This window comes from Ambystoma mexicanum, chromosome 8 (genome assembly GCF_040938575.1).
Source record: "Ambystoma mexicanum isolate Mex_15411 chromosome 8, UKY_AmexF1_1, whole genome shotgun sequence".
NCBI classification, from domain to species: domain Eukaryota; kingdom Metazoa; phylum Chordata; class Amphibia; order Caudata; family Ambystomatidae; genus Ambystoma; species Ambystoma mexicanum.
Genome location: NC_090929.1, coordinates 1,092,467,909 through 1,092,488,481, shown reverse-complemented (window position 1 = coordinate 1,092,488,481; position 20,573 = coordinate 1,092,467,909). Strand labels below are relative to the sequence as shown.

The 20,573-nt window shown below is 47.6% G+C and overlaps 1 protein-coding gene across 4 annotated transcripts in view; it reads left to right on the top strand.

The window, feature by feature from the left end:
- Positions 1-20,573, top strand: part of ZBTB17 (zinc finger and BTB domain containing 17) — a 938,938-nt gene that overhangs the window by 560,820 nt on the left and 357,545 nt on the right. For all 4 annotated transcript variants that reach the window (XM_069611094.1, XM_069611092.1, XM_069611093.1 and 1 more), the window contains exon 10: positions 9,041-9,157. In XM_069611094.1, the coding sequence (XP_069467195.1) occupies positions 9,041-9,157 (117 nt within the window). The remainder of the gene's footprint in view (positions 1-9,040; positions 9,158-20,573) is intronic.

Here is a 20,573-nt window from a genome sequence, read left to right as displayed (position 1 = left end):
TTTCTCTATAGCCATGTCTTCTTCTCTGGTATCAATACAGAGCAGTGTTAATATGGATTTCTAGAATCTGGCCTGTCGGACCGATTTTAGGAGGCCACCCTAGTTATGATGAACTGGGAGCTCTCAGAATTTAGCAAACAATCCAAACAAGGTAAACAATGGAGAGCAGTCAAGGCTTAGTCTCATGAGAGTGAGAGTGGGGTCAGAGGCTATCAATGAGTCCACACTGGATCGCACACAGCAATTCAATTTAGACAGTCTGTTATAGACAGTCATTTTTTTAGGCCTTCAGAACACACTGAAAAATGAAACGAGCAGGTAATAATAAAACACAATCCTCCAGCATGTGGTCTGGCATGGATTCACATGGTTATGAATATTCCCCATTGTTAAACTGGGAATCATCTGTAAAAGTAAAAAAAACAATTTCCCTTTCACTTATAAACTGTATTTCTCCTTTAAACCAATCACTGTCCTCTGGGTCATACTGCCCCCCATCCAATGACAGCCCTCTCCCTAAACCACTCCTCTGGCAGCCGTTTCCAACGCAAAAAAGTTCTATGTGTGCTCTCTTCTCCATCTGCCGAAAGCAGGGATCCGATGTCTGTGAATTTCAGCACCCCTCAAGGGCGAAGATCGTCAAAGATTCCAGATGGCCACCGGGCCTACTTCGTGCACCTCCGACCATGACGGAGGAGGAGGAGGAGGAGGAGGAGGAGGAGGAGGAGGAGGAGGGAAGGTCTGTCTTCAAGCCCTGCACCAAGTGTGGGCTACAGAATGTGTTTCACCTGCAATGCCTCTATTGCCTGAACCCAGACCATAAGGAGGTGGAGTGCGAGATATGCCTCAGGTTCTCCAAGAAAACGAAGAGGGACAGGCACAGTAGACTGGTGGCGTGGCTTGACACTAGGGCCTCTGCCCCGTGCTCCGAGCAAAGTCATGCCTCGCACAGTACCGGCCGATCTGAGGAGCAATCTTCTAAGTCCTTTGAGGGTGCCTCATCCTTGGGGGCAATTCTGAGTGCACTGGGTTCACTGCAGAAGCGGGTCCCAGGGTGGACAGGGCGCGATCGACATCACTCTCTGCCTCCATTGCCAGCCAGCAGTCGATCTCATCGAAAAGGAAATCATCTAACCCTGCTAAACTGCGGGAGAAGTCAGAGAAGCCACGGACGGAGGAGAAGAATGCTGAAAAGCCCAAGCAGGCCCAATCAGCACAGGCTAAGACTTTGTCGACGATCGAGTTGGTGGCGGCTGCTGACACGACTGCTAAGGGAGCTGTCCCTGTGAAGGTTGCCCCCACAGCACAGAAGGTATCCCTGGCCCTCCAGGATGTGGCCCAAGCCATGGAGGTCTCGTCCACAGACGACGAGGACCAGGAGTCCTTGCACACGAGGACGTGGAAGAGGAGGAGGATGACAGCGACAACAGCGCAGGCCCTAGTTTTCTGATCCCACCAGCTCAGCCGAGGGATGCGTCTCTGGACATTCTGTCGACCCTTCACACCTTGGTGTCGGAGATCCAGAGGAGGATGCCCACGGGCCCGGTTCCAGTGGTCCCCGAGCCCCCTGTTAAGCCTCCAACGAAGAGGAAGTGTCATCCGATGCCCCCATTTTAGCCTCCACATCAGCGTTGGGCTGTTTCTCCCCAAGCAGACACGGGTATGGGGACAGATACGGCCATGGCTACGGACGACAATGAGGATATCGTTGCAGCGGATGGCGATTCTCTGCATTTGGATGCACCAACTAGGGTGTCCCAACCGGGCGAGGGCTGAGTCGTTCCACACCATCATCTCCAGAGCCTCCGATCTATTTCAGCTTGTGCCCGAATAAACCAAGAAGGAGGGTTTCTTGTACCAGAGGCGCAAGGCCAAGAGGAAGACAATAAAGGTGGTGCACCTTCCGGACGACGTGTGGTAAGAGGGCCTGGTCCTCGGGAAGAACCCTTGCATGGCTCCAGCCAAACGGGATAGGCTGGAGAAGAAGTATTGGGTGCCAGACTGCACACCCAAGTGCCTGAGGGGGCAACCATCGCCGGATTCGTGGTATCAGCGGGGAAGCAGTCGGCTAACCCGTCCTCGTCGTCTTCAGTCCCTCCGGACAGTGAGGGGAAGAAGATGGATGCCATGGAAAGGAAGGTGATTTACACTGCAACATCCACTATCAACGTGTCCAAGGCACTGGCGATCCTAGCCTGGTACGACGGGGAGCTGTGGTACAAGCTGGGGCCTATTCTGGAGTTCCTCCCCGACCATAAGAGGATGGAGGCAATCGCTCTTTTCCAGGAGGAGTAGTAGTGTCTAATCACGCCATTACAGTGGTGTTGGACCTCGCCGACACAGGGTTTCCGGCAGATGGGGAGCGGTGTCTGCCTTCATCGACAAGGCTGGATAAAGGCCACGAATTTCCAGCAGGACGTCCAGGCGAAGGTGTTGGACATGCCCTTTGATGGAGAGAACTTGTTTGGGAAGGTCGTCGAGTCTGTCCAGGTCATCAAGGCAGATACGGAGAGGGCCCATTCCCTGGGCGAGTGCAGCAGCAGCATCGCTCTTTTCGCTCTTCCAAGGGAAAGTCAAGCAGGTCTGCCAAAGGTTTCTCCTCTTTGTGAAGTCAGCCCTCAAGATCCACGACTCAGGAAGCCTACGGTAGCAGAGGACTGCGTTGCCGTCGCCCGCAGGGCAGGATCCTGGCTTCGAAACAGGCCTGAACCGGCCGGAACATAAGGCCTCCACAGGTACACCGTGGTGGGCGGCCGGCTCACAAAGTTCATCAGCAAGTGGAAGAAGATCACCACCGACAGTTGGTTGCTGGACGCTCTCGCCCAGGGGCACAACATGGAGTTTCAGCACAGGTGTCCGCGGATTACTCCGATTACCCGTCAGGAACAGCACATCCCTCAGCTCATGGAAGAGGTACGGGCCATGCTGCAAAAAGGAGCGATAGAGCTAGTTCCCGAACGGCTCTGGGGCTCCAGAGTCTATTCCAGATACTGTGTGGTCAGAAAGAAGACAGGGGGCTAGAGGCCCATCCTAGACCTGCAACGTCTCAAGTCCCAAAAGTTCAGGATTGTCGCGTTGCAACACATGCTCGGCCAACTGGAGGAAGGAGACTTCTTGACGTCGCTGGACCTGGAGGACACTTATTTCCACATCCCCGTTCACAAGAAACATCTGAGGTTTCTACATTTCGTAGTGCAGGGTCAGCACTACCAGTTCAAGGCTCTGGCTTTCGGATTGATGTCGGCCCCCACAGTGTTCACAAAATGCCTGGCACCAGTGGCTGTCCATCTACGTCTACAGAGAATACACGTACCTCGACGACTGGCACATCCGGGCCCGCTCGCGAGAGTGGGCCGCCGGACACAAGAGGCGATCATCCAACTACTGACAGATCTGGTATTCTCCTCCATCACTATCCAAAGTCCTGCTTAACACCATTGCAGAATTCGCTGTTCCTAGTAGTCAGACTCAATACAGGATTGTGCCTGGCGTCACCCTCAGAAGAGAGGGTAGCGGCCATTCAAGGGAAAGTGCAGCGGCTGTTGTCGATGAAGGCAGCCACGGTGCGGGCTATCAAGTCGTTGCTCGGCATAATGTCCTGCATCTACCTCATCAGGCTCTGCAGGTTGCAAATGCGTCCTCTTCAGAGGTTCCTGGACGCTCGCTGGATACAGGTGTCAGGAGGTTTCGCAGACAAGATCCCGCTTGACAAGGAGTTCCGTCGGGCGATAGGATAATGATGTGTTATTTATATAGCCCCTTAATCTAAAGCGCTTTACAGAGCACATATTTACATACAAATCTCCCAACCGAAATTGGTACTCATTTATCGACCTCTGGAGGATGAAAGGCTGAGTTGGCCTTGCCAGGATGCAAACCTGCGACCTGCAGATCACACTCAGATCGCAGCAGTGAGCGCTCAACCTGCTGAGCTCTCTTACCGCCTTCAGGATGGTAAGGCGTCCGCTCCAACATCGCCCCGGCACGGGGTTTCAAAACCCTCCATACCAGGAGACGGTCACCACGGACGCTTCACTGGAAGGCTGAGGAGCCCACACCGAATGTCTGCACGCCAGAGGCCTTTGGCTGCCGGAGGAGAAGGCTCTCCGTATCAATATCCTGGAGCTACGGGCAATGTTCTTGGTCCTCAAATCGCTCCTTCCGTCTCTGAAAGGCAAGGTGGTGAGGATCTTCACCACCATGTTCTTCATCAGGAAACGGGGGGGCACTCGATCCCCAGCGCTCTCCACGGAAGTGCAGGACTTGTGGCACTGTGCCGTCAGACAAGAGATGTTCCTCATCCCTCTTTACGTAGCGGGAGTCAAGAACACCATCGCAGACTGCCTTACCAGGGAATGTGGGAACTTCGGCAGGACCAGGTGGACTGCATCTTCGCCAAGTGGGGCAGACCCCAGATCGATCTGTTTGCGGTGGCAGCAAACTCCAAATGCCTGATGTTTTCCAGCACATTCCACCAACCGAGGAACCTGGGGGATGCATTCTCATTCCTGTGCGAAAGGATGTTTCTGTGCACGTTTCTTCTGTTGCCTCTGCTGCTATGAGTTATCAACACACTCAGACATTGCCAATGCAGGATGATACTAATCCCCCTGGCATGGCAGAGGCAGATTTGGTACCCGGACCTTCTCAGCCAGTCCGCGTTGCCTCCAGTCAAGCTGCCAGTGGTTTCGGATCTTCTCACTAGAGAAGGAGGCCCAATCCTTCATCACGACCTAGGATCGCTAAACCTGAGGACTTGGCTCCTGCAGCTGTAGAGTTTGGAGGATATGAGTTACCTACGGACTGCAGGGAGGTCCTTGCCAAGGCCAGGGCGTTGTTGACTTTGAAGTGCTGCGGTCACAAGTGGAAGTGTTCGGCTACTTGGTGCCAGTCTAAGAAGATTACCCTTCTTTGGGTCTTGGCCCGCAGATCCTTCCCTACTTGCTATCCTTGGCCAGGACTCGACTGGTGCACGCCTCTATCAAGGTACATCTAGCGGCTATCTCCCGCTGCACCAGGTCTCCAGGAAGGTCTTCACTTTGGTCTCATCGACTCATCAAGAAGTTCCTCAAAGGACCTTTTCGATCTTTCCCGCCAGTGAAGGCTCCTGCCCCAGTGTGGAATCAATGTGGTTATGACAAGGCTCATGCCCCCCCCCCCTCCCCCGCTCGAGCCTATGCATCAGACACCTCTCTTTCCTCTCGTGGAAAACTGCTTTCCTTGTGGCCATCACCTCTGCCAGGAGGATGGCTGAAATCCAGGCCTTATCCTGCAAACAACCATACCTGACTTTCCATGAATCGAGGGTGGTGCTGCGGACGCACCCCTCTTTCATGCCGAAGGTTCCATCGGAATTCCACTTCAACGAGCCTTTGGTGTTACCTGTTTTTTTTCCCCAATGCCTTCGTCACTGGCGAAAGGGCCTTGCACTCGCTGGACATTGCTCGTGCCTTGAAGTTCTTCGTGACACGCACAAAGAGTTTTCGGAAGACTTCACAACTGTTTGTGAACTTTGGTCCTGTGAACCATCGGAAGGCCTTGTCCAAGGCTTCCATTTCAAGGTGGCTCTCCGGCTGCATCACGTTCTGTCATCGGTCGGTGAACCGACCACTGCCCTGTTGTCCGAGAGCCCACTCCACCAGAGCGATAGCTGCGACCACGGCGTTCCCGTCTGCTGTGCCCCTGCTGGACATCTGCAGGGCTGCTATGTGAACGTCCACGTACGCCTTCACGAAGTCCTACTGTGTTGACAGGGATTCCAGGGAGGAGTCCAGAGTCTGCCAAGGAGTGCCATGCAACCTGTTAGCTTGAGGTGAGTCTGTTCCAGAGGTAAGAGTTAATTGCTTCTTTTGAGCCTTGCCACCTCCCGTGGTTGTGTAATGCTGTACAGCTATGTATTTGTTATTCATGAGCATGTGAATCCATGCCAGAACCCCATGCTGGAGAAGGTTTAAGTTACTTACCTGTAACTGTTGTTCTCCAGCATGCGTCTGGCATGGATTCACATGCAAATCCTCCCTCCGACGCCTCTGCGGCTGTTCTTGCTCATACTGCCACTTTGCATGCTTTCCAAATCTGAAGATGGCTGCCAGAGGAGGGGCTTAGGGAGACGGTTGTCATTGGATGAGGGCAGCATGACCCAGAAGACAGTGATTGATTTAAAGGAGAAATACAGTTTGTAAGTGAAAGGGAAACTTCTTTTACCGAGGATTCCCAGCCTGACGACGGGGAACATTCATGAGCATGTAAATCCATGCCAGACCCGTGCTTGAGTACAATAGTTACAGGTAAGTAATTTAAACCTACTCTATAATACAAATATATCCAATCACCAATATGTTCACTTACTTCATGAACAAAACAATGCAGGTAAGTAATGCCGATGCAGTAGTATGCTGGCAGCCATTCACAAGTTCAATATCCCAACTTAAAAGTCCAAACCCTAAGATAAATGGGGCGTTGTGTCCAAAGGTCAAAGGGCACAACACAATGTTTTTCACAAGTATGAGTTCTCTTTTAAAAGGATGCTTGTGGTGACGATTACTTTCAAACTAAGTTCAACAACAATTTACCCAAAGATAGGTACGTTCTCTCCTTTCTTCCAGACCCAAGGCTGACCCAGGATCAGCATACCCGACAGAATAAGGACTTCCCAGACAGGTTAGGAAGAAGGCCAAACTACAACATGGCCAAAGAGCATGCGAAAATCTCGTGGCACAGCAATTTTTAGTGCACTTGCCACGTTTAGTAGCCCAACGCGAATGTGCACACCAAAAATAATGCAAAAACGGTAAAAATGCACAACTACTGCCACCAGATTGCCTTTACGCAAATATAAAAGTAACCAAAAATCCTGTGTAAAATGCTACAGTGATACAAATGTATCCCCATTGTACTGCATTTTAAGATGCTCTGTGCAATGTCAAAATTTAAGAATTCAGAAAGGGAATCAAAGTTTCCCAGTACGGAGAGTCTGAAGGATTGATCAGTTTCCCCATAAAAAATAAGCAAAATATAAGGGCTCAAAGATTAAGGCTTAACTTCCCTTCAAAAACTCAATACAGGATCAAAAACAGAGCTAAACGAATGGGGCTCCATAGGAAACTATGGAGGGAAAGTTGCAAAAAGAAATCTTTCCTAACAAGCGGTTAACACGATGCCTGTGGGAACAGGTTCTACTCCACAAAAGAAAAAAGCTCAAGACTGAAGTAAACCAGGATCTAAAGGGGACTGGACTTGAGTTCCATGCATGCAGAGGATCAGAAACAAATGAGTGTGGATCAGACCTTCATCATCAGAAACAAGAGTTGTGTCTCTGCTCTATCCTTTCTTTAACAGATCCCTGTCCCAGGAGGAGGATGTACTCACTTTTAACACCAGATCATACCACAATAGAATTGCATCTACCCAGATGGAATAGCCTAATAAATGAAATAAACAATTGTGTTGAAGTTCACAAACCGGACGTTCTCTTTCAATTGCCACTGTAATCTGAAAATCATCCACTGGGCATAAACAGGCTCAAACGCCCCCCACACTTGCACACTCTCGGCTCCAAGGCATTAGCACAATCCAAGGCCACCCCTCCAGGACCCCACACCACAATCCTGGACCTTTGCACCCTGTTTCGCAAGAACAGGTCCACATATTACAGGCTCACTTGATACCCTGAGCCATCAATTAATGCTTTGAAAAATAGCTGATGATTTGTTACTTCATTGGAAGGTCTAGACACTGATTTATGAAATCGTTGGCCATATGAAAGACCTGGGGCCTCATTACGAGTCCGGAGGTAATCGAGCCAGAAAAATCGGCAGGTTACCGCCGGACTCTTATTACCATTCTGCCTCCGTGATTCCCGGAATCACCAGGGCATTACAACCCCGGTGACCCGGTAATTCCGGAGGCGGAATTCTGTCCTATAGGACTCCATGGGAATGGGGAAGTGGAAACACCAGCACCATGCTGTAATGGTGCCGGTGTTTCCACGTCCGCCTGCAGGCGAGTGGTGTTAAACCCGCCAGGTCAGACCTGGCGGGAGTGGCACCTCCCGCCTGCAGAACTCGAGATCAGCCGGTCCGGAAACAACAGTGGCGGCGGGTTTACCACCACCATTATTTCCGGACCGGCTGAATCGTAATCCTTTGCATCCTAGCATATTCATAAAACCTATACAGCAGCATGCCCCTTTTATATAAGTAATAGTTTTGATTTGGTTAATCTGAAAAAGTGGCCCTGGATAGTCTCAGACTTCCAAATGCAATGATGATGTACAATCACTGTTCACTATGTTGAAGAAATGCCAAAGCAGAGTTTTCGCATGAGTCGGACTACATTATTTTCCATTGTATGGCACTTAATTATAATAATGATGGTTCATAAAGCATGTTCTCAGGAATCTACGTTTGGAGCGCTTACTGATGTTCATTATTACCCACAATGTGGTAGTGCGTTTATCGACTGGAGTGGGACAGAGGTGGAGGGCTGAGTCAACCTGATTGGGATATCAAAACCATGACATTATCCTGAGCCACCTTGCTGGTCCAAAGCTCCATGCTGCCATGAATGAGCCATCTCCATGTAAGCCGAAAACTCTGAGCGGCCATGCATTTCTGAATGCCTTTCAACACATACTAGCCATTTCAAAGCTACTTGTTCCTTAGTCTCTGAGTGACTAATTCACCTTAGAAGAGAGGATTCATATTATGCTCCTTAAATTCGTGGCTGGTGTCTGCATAGGTTCCTTGGAGAGTTGTTCAGTCCTGTGCCTGGGTGATTTAAGTTCATGCATGTTCAATCCAGGAGAATTTCTAGCAGGATCAAGAGGAAGTTGACGCTTAATTCAGTTATCAGTAAATTCCATAACTGTAAGCTGCTACTATTATCCTGCTTGTGCTGATATGCACTATCACAGGCGCCTTTTAATGCACAGTGTGTTATTTGTGTCAATACATAATGCTTGTTTGAAGAATGGAATAGAGAAGTTTTGCTGCGAAATTGCATCTCCTACTCCACTGATTCTATGTCATGTACTTTCAAGGCAACCTGAAGAGGCACCTCCGAATCCACAGCGGAGAGAAGCCCTACATATGCGTTCACTGCCAGAGGCAGTTTGCAGACCCAGGGGCGCTACAGCGACATGTTCGCATTCATACAGGTATGCAACGTAATGGCAATTTCAGGCCGTGAGCGGTATCTACTCTCGAACAGCTGACGCATAAAGTGACTTTTTTGTTGTATTACTGATTGTTTGTGCTCACTCATTTATGAAATGCTTGGCCTTATCCAATACCATATTCTTTGTATCCTAGCATATTCATATAACCTTTGCAGCAGCATTCCCCTCTTATATAATTAATCCTGTTGATTTTGGTTAATCTGAAAACGTTTCCCTGAATAGTCTCACAGACTTCAAAATGGAACAATGAAGTGCAATCACAGTTTCTGCATTAGGTAGACTACATTTTTCCATGGTAGCTAATAAGTATAGTTTACAAAGCATACTATCGCCAGGAATCCAGATTTAGAGCGCTTAGTATCTGATGTTCATTATTACCCACAATGTGGTGCTCAGTTTATCGACTTCAGGCAGTCAAAGGGATGAGTCAACTTGATCAAGGTATCAAACACAGGGCATTGTCCTATTCCCAAAGTGAGTGTGTTGCTCTTGGTCTATCCGGGCTGTTAAGGTTATTTTGATGATGCGCTGTTTTTAGTGTTTGCTTTGTCAATTGGTCTTTTTTTTTGGATTTTTTTTAGATATGGTAATTAATGAGAATATAACATGTAAGTTGCATACAATTTTAAGAGTAGTCTGATATTTCACACATTTGAATATCAGTAGCGCCATTAATATAGAATTGTTTAAACCGTTAGGTGGACATACTGGGCGTACAAACAGGACAAGAGGAGAGATGGGGGAGGCAAAGAACATTATGAACAAGATATAATAACATTGCAACCTGCAAATTGTTTTAAACAGTCTGATTAAGATATTGAATAAAAATGTTCAATTTTTTAAAATCAAATTTATGCAAACATGAAGTAGAGACAGCATGGCACTTTTCTATGCGATGAATAGAACAAGTGTAATTCCACAAGGCAGTGTATGAGAGTTTGGTACTATCTTTCCAATTGGAGGTGATAATATGGAACGCAATGCTTATAAACAGGTTGAATAAACTTGGGGATTCAATCATTTGTAGGTAGGGATTTACATAGTACCAATCATGAGGTTAGAGGGATAAGTGGTTCTTGAAAAAGAAAAATGTTTTGTAGAGAAGACCATACTTCAAGCCAAAACTTATGTGCATATTTACAATCATAAATTAGATGAGCAAACTATGCATTAGGTGAATGGCAAGACCAGAAATTAGTGGAGGAATTGTTAGAGATGTTTGCTATTCTTGAGGGAGTAAGGTACGCACAGTGCATGATGAAGAACAGTGTAAGCTTGGCAGCGACTGAAGAGGAGTAATATAATTTCCAAATGGCAGTCCATTAGTCTGGATTGGGTTGAAAGTTCCAGTCTAGTTCCCACTGTCTAATGATAGTGGAGTTCGGCGAGTTGCTATTGTAATTATCCTTTAGAAAGGAATATAATTTGGTAGCTTTAGCGGAGGGTCTAAATAGTAAGAAAGTCAAAGGGGGGAAGGAGATTTTTGGGCTAGAGTGGGTAAGGTAATTGATTAGTGTGTTGGTAAGTGATCGGGGAAAGTAGATATCCATTTTTAGCATTGTATTTATGGTATAGTTGTACAAAAAAAGTCAATATTATTGTGGATAATATGCTGGATTAGTTTGATGCATGAAGAGTACCACCTAATGGAAATATTAAAGTTGATGTTATTGGGGAAGCTTGTGCAACACCAAAAGAAAATATATTTTGTTTCAGATTGGGAATAAAAATAGGTGGATGTTTATTCCTAGTGAAGAGACGGGGTAAGAGGTAAAGGTGGGCATAAGGGCACTAAAAGTAAGTGAGGGAGGGAAAGTGGGGCGATTAATATTGGATTCAATGTTAATCCAGTTATGGGCATCATGGAGGTGGTTTTCATAGTGATAGAATGTTGCCAATTGTTTTAGCATAAAAGCTTTATGGTATGTTAAAAGGTTGGGCAATTTAACTCCTCCAGCGGGTTTAGAAAGTCTGAGCTTGTTAATGGCAATTCTGGGAGTCTTTTGGTCCCAAAGGAATTTTAAGGGTATAATAGAGTTAAGTGTTTTAAAAAAGCTGGTTGGACTGGTTATTGGTATCATAGATAGAAAATAAAAGATGGTAGGGCTAATCATTTTTTATAGAGTCTAAGCATCCCCACCATGATATGAAAAGAGGAGACCAACCTGAAACCATCTTTGAAACGTTCTCTAACATAAGATTAGTGTTAAGGGAGATTGTAATGTGAATATCTGTAGCAATATGAAGTTCGGGGTATTTTATGAATGAGGGTTGCCAAGACGTAACAAACAAGGGAGTATTGGATATGTTACAAGAATTATTAAGGGTCATCTTTTCTGACTTGTAAAAGCTAAGTTTATATCCGGATACCTTAGAGACATCATTAATAGTGTTAAATTACATGCTGAATAGAGGATCCAGGGTCAGAAAGATAAAGTAGTTTCATCTGCATATGTTGAAATGTGAACTGTTGTATTTTTAAACAGTATACCTTTAATATTAACATTATTCCTTTATATTTTGTAGTAAGGGTTCCAACGCTAAATTGAACAGCAATGGTGAAAGTGAGCAGCCTTGACGAGTGCCTCTTTGAATTTGGAAAGGGGGAGAGAGTGAGCTGATAAGAATTTGGGTAGATGGAGAAGAGTATAGGATTTAAATAAGATCGATGAAAGGCATCGAAAAACCATGCAATTTTAGTGATTGTAGCATGAAAGTGCAGGAAATGCGGTCAAACTCATTCTCAGCATCTAATGGAAGAAGGGCCAAAGAGCCATTTGATGTTTGGAAGTGGGATAAGGCATGGAAGAGCAATCTAGTGTCGAGGAGGCAAAACGAGTTTTGATGAATCCAGTCTGATCTATGTGGATTGAGTTTGGGAAGAAATATTTCTAGGCGTTTGGCAAGAATTTTGGTGAATACTTTAGAGTTTGAATTAATTGGGGGAAATGGGTCTATAATTTTTTACGAAAGGAGGGTCCTTATCGGGTTTAGGCAATAGCATGAAGAGAGCTTCTCCAAAAGTGCCTAAACTTTGTCCAGTCTCCGTAAAATAAGTTTATAATTCTAGGAGTTTGGGAGTGATAGTCGGTAAAAGTCTTAAAGAAATCAATGGAGAAACCATCGGGACTAGGGGATTTATCTGGTTTGAGGTCTGATTGGCTGCTTAGTGTCCATTAGAGATATGGGTTCATTTAGGGATAAGTCAATAGGATTATCAGGGGTTTTCTTATTCCATTCGTGAAGGAATGGATATCTGCCTATTTTATAGAAGTGTCTTCAGTGTAGAGGCAAGAGTAGAAAGGCCTTCTTAATATCCTTTTGCTTAGTTAACCTTGTGCCATCTGTAGAGAAGATAGAAGTAATACATAATTTTTCTTTCTTATTTTTAAGATAAGATGCTAAAATCTTCCCTGCTTTCTTAGAGCCGCTATGGAATTTGGATTTGGAGCGTAGTATAGAATTTGACGCTTTATTAGTGACTAACTTGTTGAACTCAATGCGTTTATTCATATGGGTTTTGGCTACGTTGAGATCCGCGTTAGTGTAATACGATTTCTCAAGATCTCTAATGGAAGTTTTTGAAAGCTACATATTGAATAATGAACCCCCCGCAAAGTAACTTTAAATGCATCCCAATTATTGTGGACCGAAGTATTTGCAGGGCGATTATGATGAAAAATGTCTTCAATAAAAGAGTTGGTTTTCCCAACAAAGATTTTGTCTTTAAGGAAAAAAAAGAATTTAAAGGGATGGTCTAGTAAAAAATTTTATTTAAAAAATAGATAGGCCACATAAAAAAAAATACTAGCATTCTCCGTTTTAAAACTTCCTATGTAAAATTTTGAGCTATTCAAGCTCAAAATTCAAAAAAAGCAAGCACAGGGGCGCAGCCATTTTGTGAAATGGAGGCCCTCCTGTGCTGGCTTTTGCTTTTGTGGCACTAATGAAGCAAAAGCGAGCCAGCTGTAGTAAACAAAGGCTACCGCTGGGTGGCTTTCCCTTCATTAGTGCTGTAGGCGGAGGACGGGGACCGGAGACCAGAGCAGGAAAGCTGCAGCTGAATCTCAGTAAGTGCTATTTATTTTTTTTACAAAAAATAAGCACTAGCTGCGTTTTTTTTTCTAAGTTTTCCGGGCTGGAGGAGCCCGGAAAACTTAGAAATAAAACCGCAGCTTTAAAAATGTTGTATTTATGTTTGCGGTCGCTTTTGAAGCGACCGCAAACATAAATGCAACGTTATTGTGTTGGAAAACGCTGCGGTTTTTCTTTCCAAGTTTCTCAGGCTCCTCCGGCTCGGAGGAGCCTGAGAAACTTGGAAAGAAAAACCGCAGCGTTTTCCAACACAACCGCGTTGTGTCTGCCTGAATCGAGAGCCCCAAATGGAAAAGCAGATTCAGGCAGAAACAACGCGGCATTGCGGAAAAAAACGCATTGTTTCTGCCTGAATCTGCTTTTCCATTTGGGGCCCTCGGGCTCCCCGTGGGGAGCCCGAGAGCCCCAAATGGGAAATCAGCTGCAGGTAGAAACACTACGCGGCATGTAAACATAACCGCGTGTGTTTCTGCCTGCTGTGGCTTTCACTTTGGGTCTCCGGTGCTCCCCTGGGAGCACCGGAGACCCAAAGTGATAGCCACAGCAGGCAGAAACACACGCGGTTGTGTTGGAAAACGCTGCGGTTTTTCTTTCCAAGTTTCTCAGGCTCCTCCGAATCTAAATCTAAGGTAAGTATTCTGTTCTCTAAAGCACCCCGCAAGGGACTACTACCCAGGGAAGCAACCAAGTGGGAGGGGCCTATCAGGCTCTACTACCAGCAAGGGTACCGAGGCTCCTCGAGCTACCGGCCACACGGCTGAGGGGTCCACGGATCCTCCCGGTCCCTGCACTGAGGTGCCAGGCGCCTCTTGTACTGGGGAATCCATCTTGGGGCTCTGCTCTAATACTACGTGCACGCCTGAGGGGGCAGCTATATGCAGTACAGATAGCAATACCGCCAGTATGTCCGAGGGCGAACATCCTCCCAGGTCCATACCTGAGGTGCAGGGCAGATCCAAGCCTACGAGCCCCAGCAAACAGGCAAAGGCCATAGCCAGTACAGTAACAGACATGTATCCAGCACATGGCATAGTACAAGACAAAATGGCTGCGCAGCCAGACAAAATGGCTGCTCGTTCAGAGCCGCTCCTTTCCAGCGAGCACCAAAGGCAGGATTTTACACCAAGGGTGGAATGGTCTCCTATGGTTACATGGTGCACCTCCTACCAGACCATATTGGGTCTTGGGCGCTACACAGGCGCAGGCTATGCCCAGAACAGGCATGGCACAGGGAGAACTCAGCAGTACGTCCTGACCGACATGGCTGTACCAATGCAGGAATGCACTTCACCAGCGTGTGAAGACAAGTTCCTCAAACTCATGAAATCCCAGCAAATGGGGAATATTCTCAGGGGAATCATTCAGGACATGATTCCGCCTGTCCCCCTGCAGCGGCTCCAGAACAGCCCCAGGCTACAGTACTGCATCCGGTACCAAGTAACATGGTGGCTTCTCCGTAGCCCGGGGAGCCCCCTGCTCAGTCTAACTGCCCGGCTCAGCCTCTTGTGGCTCAGCCAAATATACCGCCAGCAGACTCCACGGACCTGCAAGACACAGCGGTTGACACGGGTGACAAGGATGATCAAGACACTGCCTCTTCCATAAGGGTTTTCCATGAAAGGTTGGCCGGAGTGGCAGAGTACTTAGGAATTCCGCAGCCATAAAAAGAGCAGCCAGAGACGGGTGTACTAGCAGAGGTACTTAACATCCGCTCTGCCACCAAATCAGGCATACCTTTACAAAAAGATGCAGAGACCCAGGCAAAGCACTATACCACACAGCCAACCAACGCCTATATGCTAAATACAGGCAGGCAGAAGGTGATTCTCTCATCCTGTCTTTGCACCCACAACCGCACTCATCAGTCATTGCGGCAGCGTCAATGTATGCTAAACCTCAGATGTCCACTTCCTCATCCACTTTGGCCCTTTGAGGCAAGGAGGGGAAGGTCCTTGAGGCCTGTGGAAAGTAAGTATACTCCTATGTCACTCCACCTACAACAGGCAAATGCAGATGCCAAGCTAGCTGTTGTGAATCAGAAACTAAAGAAGGAGATTGCTGACTTCCTCCTGGACCTCCCAATTCACAGGCAGGCTTGCTTCTGGGCCGGACACTCAGGAGCAATAATAGTGGCTCAAGACCTAATGGAATCAGCTGTGGCTCCCATCAACACAGCAAGCAGGGTCATGTGAGGCTACGGACATGAGGCAAACTGCATGGCTCAAGGCTACTAAATTTAATCGAGATGTGCATGACCTACCATTTGAGGGAGGAAACTTGTTCCATTCTTCCAGTGGCGAGGAGTTGGATATGAAGAACAGCTCCCAAACAGCCAAATCTTTGGCTATACTTGCAAAACCAGCATCCAAGAGCTTTAGCCAAGGCCAATCGCGGTCTGATAGAGGTCGGTCTTTGGGTGGTTTCAGGGGCTTCCGCGACCGCCGCTCTAGACAGCGCACTAGGTCTCCCAGCCAACACCGGCGTAAACAGCAGAAGACTACACATAAGGGCGTCTTCCAGTCCCCCTCCCAGGCACCTGCCTCAAAGGGATAGAAGCAGTGACAGGGTTATCAGGATCCACAGCTCACCGGTGGGGGGCATGCTTGGCCTTCACTTTCAGTCCTGGCGGACACAGTACACGGACTCGTGGGTACTCTGTGGTATCCCAGGGCTTTCGCCTTCCTATACCACAAGTTCCCTCGTCCCCTACCCCCAGTCCTGCAGATTGGGACACCATTTCTTTGCAGAGGTCCACTCTATTGTAGAGAGTAAGGCAATAGAGGTAGCTTCCCCTCCCCCCCCCCACAACAAGGATTGGGATTTTACTCTTGTATCTTCTCAATACAGAAGAAGAACCAGGCAGGCCTGCGATTTGTGCTAGATCTGTCAGCCTTAAACGTTTACTTACCCCTTCAAAAGTTCAAGATGGTGACACCAGCATTGATAGCGGAGTCCCTGTGTGGGGGAAACTGGACGTGTTCCCTAGATCTGAAGGATGCTTACCTACACGTCCCAATTTGGAAGGCCCATTGTTTATTTAAAATTGATCTCTGTATGACCGCAGTTCAAATGTAACCCTGCAGCCCCCTATAAGTGTCTGAACAATGTAACCATGCCTGCACGTTCTAATGAGAAAACCACTTCCGCTTATCTAACCAATGAAGAGCGACTGTAAAAGCCATTCAACTGATTATTGTATATACTGCATGTATGCGGGCTAATGTAACCCACCGCCCACCTGTGTGACGCAACTAAGACATATTCCTGTAACAGCGCCTCAATGCCCCTGGGCTGTGTGAGCGCTTTATACATGCAAATAAATAAATAGTTCCTTCCTGCGGTTTCAGATCATGGGTTTCCACTTCCAATACAAAATTCTCCCGTTCGGTCTCAATTTAGCCCCAAGGGTGTTATGAGACTAGTAAATGCTGTGGCAGCACTGCTCAGGTCAGAGGGCCACCATGTCTACCCATGCCTCGAGGACTGGCTGGTTCCAGCGGAATCGCCAGCGACAGTCGAGAGCACAGCAGCCAGGCTCATGCATACACTCTACGAACTGAGGCTCTCCATCAACCTCAAAAAGCCACAGCTCCAGCCTACTGTTCTGATGGTCTTCCCAGGTGAACTTATACCTCTGTTCCCAAGCACCAGCCAGGGAGAGTAAAGGGTAACTCCCTAGCCAGTTGTTGATACCACAGGTGGGACTGGATGCACTGCGGCGGGCCCTCGGTAGCTGCAAGGGAAACACAGGGGTTAACAATAAGTACATTATGGTTAGGGATTTCCCCCTCAGTAAACCTACATTCGAAGGGATTGTGTCCTCCGACATATTCCTTATCTTGATAGATTTACTTCCAGCTTGCTAGCCTCGGAAAAAATGTTCAGTAGAGGGCGCTGCGCATCGACGTTCCTCGAGTTGGTGTCCCTCGACAGCCTCCGTATCGGAGCCGACGTCATCATGCGTATAAATAGACTCGCACAGCGTCCGTTACTCAGTTCCGTTTTTCCGCGCTTCGTGGGCCTCGGAATCGTGTTACTCAGTTCGTTATTCAAGTAGATTTTACTTATTCCTCGAGTATATCTTACTCTTTTCGATGGCTTCCTCATCTGAACCGTCGACCCCACGGTCCGGCTTCAGAAAGTGTCGAGATTGTGGAAAGAAAATGTCATTGACGGATCCTCACAGGATCTGTTTGTGGTGCCTGGGATCGGAGCACCATTGTTCAGAATGTGAGGACTGCATGTCCATGACGCCGAAAGCCTTGAAGGAGCATAAGGGGAAGCTCGAAAGAGGTAAGACTGTTAAAACTTCTACTCCTGCGAAAGTTTCCTCGGCAGAGTAGAGACATTCGTCTCCTCGCCGTCACAGGAAACATTCTCGTTCGAGATCTCGAAGCAGTTCCCATCACTCTTCGAGATCCAAACATTCGAAAAAGAGGCGTTGAAGATCTGCCTCTTCTTTGTCTTCTTCTGTTTCCCCGGAAAGGTTCACCTGCCCCACAAAACACAGCTCTCCAGCTAAGTGGGAGGAATTCCGTAAAAAGATGCTTGGCGTCTTCGAGAAAGTGGCCTCGACCCCCTCGGAGACGGCTAAAGGTGATACCCTGGGTGAAAGACCCGAAAAATCGAAACGCTGCGAGTCGTTGCACCCGGCGAAAGAAACTGCCCGAGAGCGTCACAAACCCTCGACCAAAGGCATTAAGACTGCGTCATCGACGCCATCGTCAAAGGCCCCTTCGACTCATAAATCTACATCATCGACGCCATTATCGAAGGGCCCATCGACGCGCATAGATCGATCAAATCGATGCCGTCCTCGACACCGATAAAGGATAAACCTACGGCTGTCATTACTTCGCAGTCAGTAGTCATACCGAGGGCTTTCACCATGACCTCGAGAATGTCGTCGATAACCTTGATGACTCTGAGTAGGATTCCGATCCTCTCGAGTTCTTTGAGGTCTCTTCATACCTTTTCAATGCCTTTTTCGGTTTCTTCGAAGCCCTTGACTTCCGCGTCGACAACGTCGACAGTTTTCTCAACCGGTTACTACAAGCTTGGCCCCTTCTGCTTTAGAAATGGGTTTTAAGCCTTTTCGAAGGTCAGATTGTTTCAGAGCCTTGCCTCTATTTATGAAGAAGGGGAGGATTCTGATCAGGAAAGACCTTTTGGGTTGCAGAGAACTACAACACCTGTACCAGAGGAATTTATCTCTGAAGAACATAGGTTGAAGGACCTTCAAGAGTCCTTGCATGATGCAAGTGGGTTAGATACTTCCCCAGAAGTAGAATTTGCCAAACCAGACCCAGGGGAACATGCTGAGACCCCTTATAGAACTTTAATGGCCAGAATAAAGGAATCCATGGGTTGGTCTACACCTTCACCTGCTTTTCAACAAGAGGATCTTACAGACATCTTAATTAAAGGCCCACAGGAAGATCCTGTGGTTCCATTTCATACTGCATTACAGAGGAAAATATCGGCCAACTGGGAAACTCCTGAGGTTATCCCGGCAGTTCACAAAAAACTATCTGCCAAATATATTGTATCTGCTTCTGACCCTGAATATTTGTCCAAACATCCAACTCCAGAGAGTCTGGTTGTTCAAGCAGCAACTTCATCGAACAGTAGATCTGCATACCCTACTGTTCCACAAGACAGGGATGATGAGAAATTTGACGCTATGTCAAAAAAGGTCTTTTCTGCGTGTAGCATGGCACTTAAATCCATTAATGCTACTTGTACGCTCGCAAGATTCAGCCATACACTTTGGAAGTGTGCTTCATCAGCGGCTGACTGCCTCCTGGAAGGAGAAGAAAGGGAAGCTTTTCTGAACATCATTAAAGATGGTAAAGACGCAATGTGTGAATCCCTTCAAAGTGGCATTGATTCTGCTGACAGTATCAGCAGGGCCATGGCGGCAAGTACTACAATCCGCAGATTTGCGTGGTTGCGAAAGTCTGGTTTTGTTCCAGATGTACAGGCCAGACTTTTGAATATGCTCTTTGACGGCTCTTCTTTATTTGGTAAGAAGGCTGATGACAGCCTAGAGAAGTTACAAACATCCAAGGCAGCAGCAAAATCCCTTGGAGCTGCAATCCGTCAAACTCCCTATCGCCCCTCAGGAACCTCTTGGAGAGGTAGGTCCTTTTGTTTTTATTCTGCATTCGGAAAAGGCAGAGGACAGCCGGCTCAAAGAGGTCAAAAGGAATTCACCCACGGTGGACGGGTTAAAAGTACAAAAGCCACAGCAGCAGCAGGTGACTCTTTACCCTCGGCATCTTCATCAGCCACCTCTAAACCACTCTGAGGACTCTCCTCACAAGACACCAGTAGGGGGGCAGGTTAACTTAACATCTGGCGGAATGGCAGGCTATTACGTCAGATGCTTGGGCATTGGAGACAGTTGCCCAAGGTTACTGCCTGCCTTTTCTACGCACTCCTCAGTCTCATCCACCGGGGAACAACTCTTTGAAGTTTCCAGATCCGCTCCTTTTGCAGGAGATTCTAGACCTGCTGGAGAAAGGTGCCATAGAACCGTTACCTGTAGTGGAGAGGAACATGGGTTGGTATTCCCCCTACTTCTTGATACCGAAGAAGGACGGAGGACTGAGACCCATCTTGGACTTACGAGAATTGAACAAATTCCTCAGGAAGGACAAGTTCAAGATGGTAACACTCTCTCAGATCCTTCAGGCCCTCCAGCTTCAGGTCTGGCTGGTATCACTAGACCTTCAGGATGCTTATTTCCATGTGCCAATCCATCTCAAACACAGGAAATACCTGAGGTTCACAATGGGCAACTCTCACTATCAATTTCAAGTTCTGCCATTTGGGCTGACCTCCGCCCCGAGGGTCTTCACCAAGCTAATGTCGGTAGTGGCTGCAAGTCTGAGGGAAGGGATCCACGTCTACCCATACCTAGACGATTGGTTGATCAGAGCAGTATCTTCGGAACAAGCTCAGATCCAACTAGATTATGTCTGCCACTTCCTTCGCAAACTGGGCTTCTCCCTCAATTTAAAGAAGTCACAGATGATACCATCACAGAGACTCCAGTTCATCGGAGCGGTCATGGACACTTCCCTGGGGAAAGCCTCACCACCAGAGGTGAGGGCTCAAGATATTCTGCAGATGGTCACCAAGTTTCAAAATGCCCAACGTCTCCCAGCCTTCGACTTTTTGAGGTTGCTAGGCCTCATGGCATCCTGCATCTTCCTTGTGCCAGAGTTTCGCCTGAGAATGAGATCTCTCCAGTGGGCACTAAGAACTCAGTGGTCGCAATTCTCAGGAAAAATTA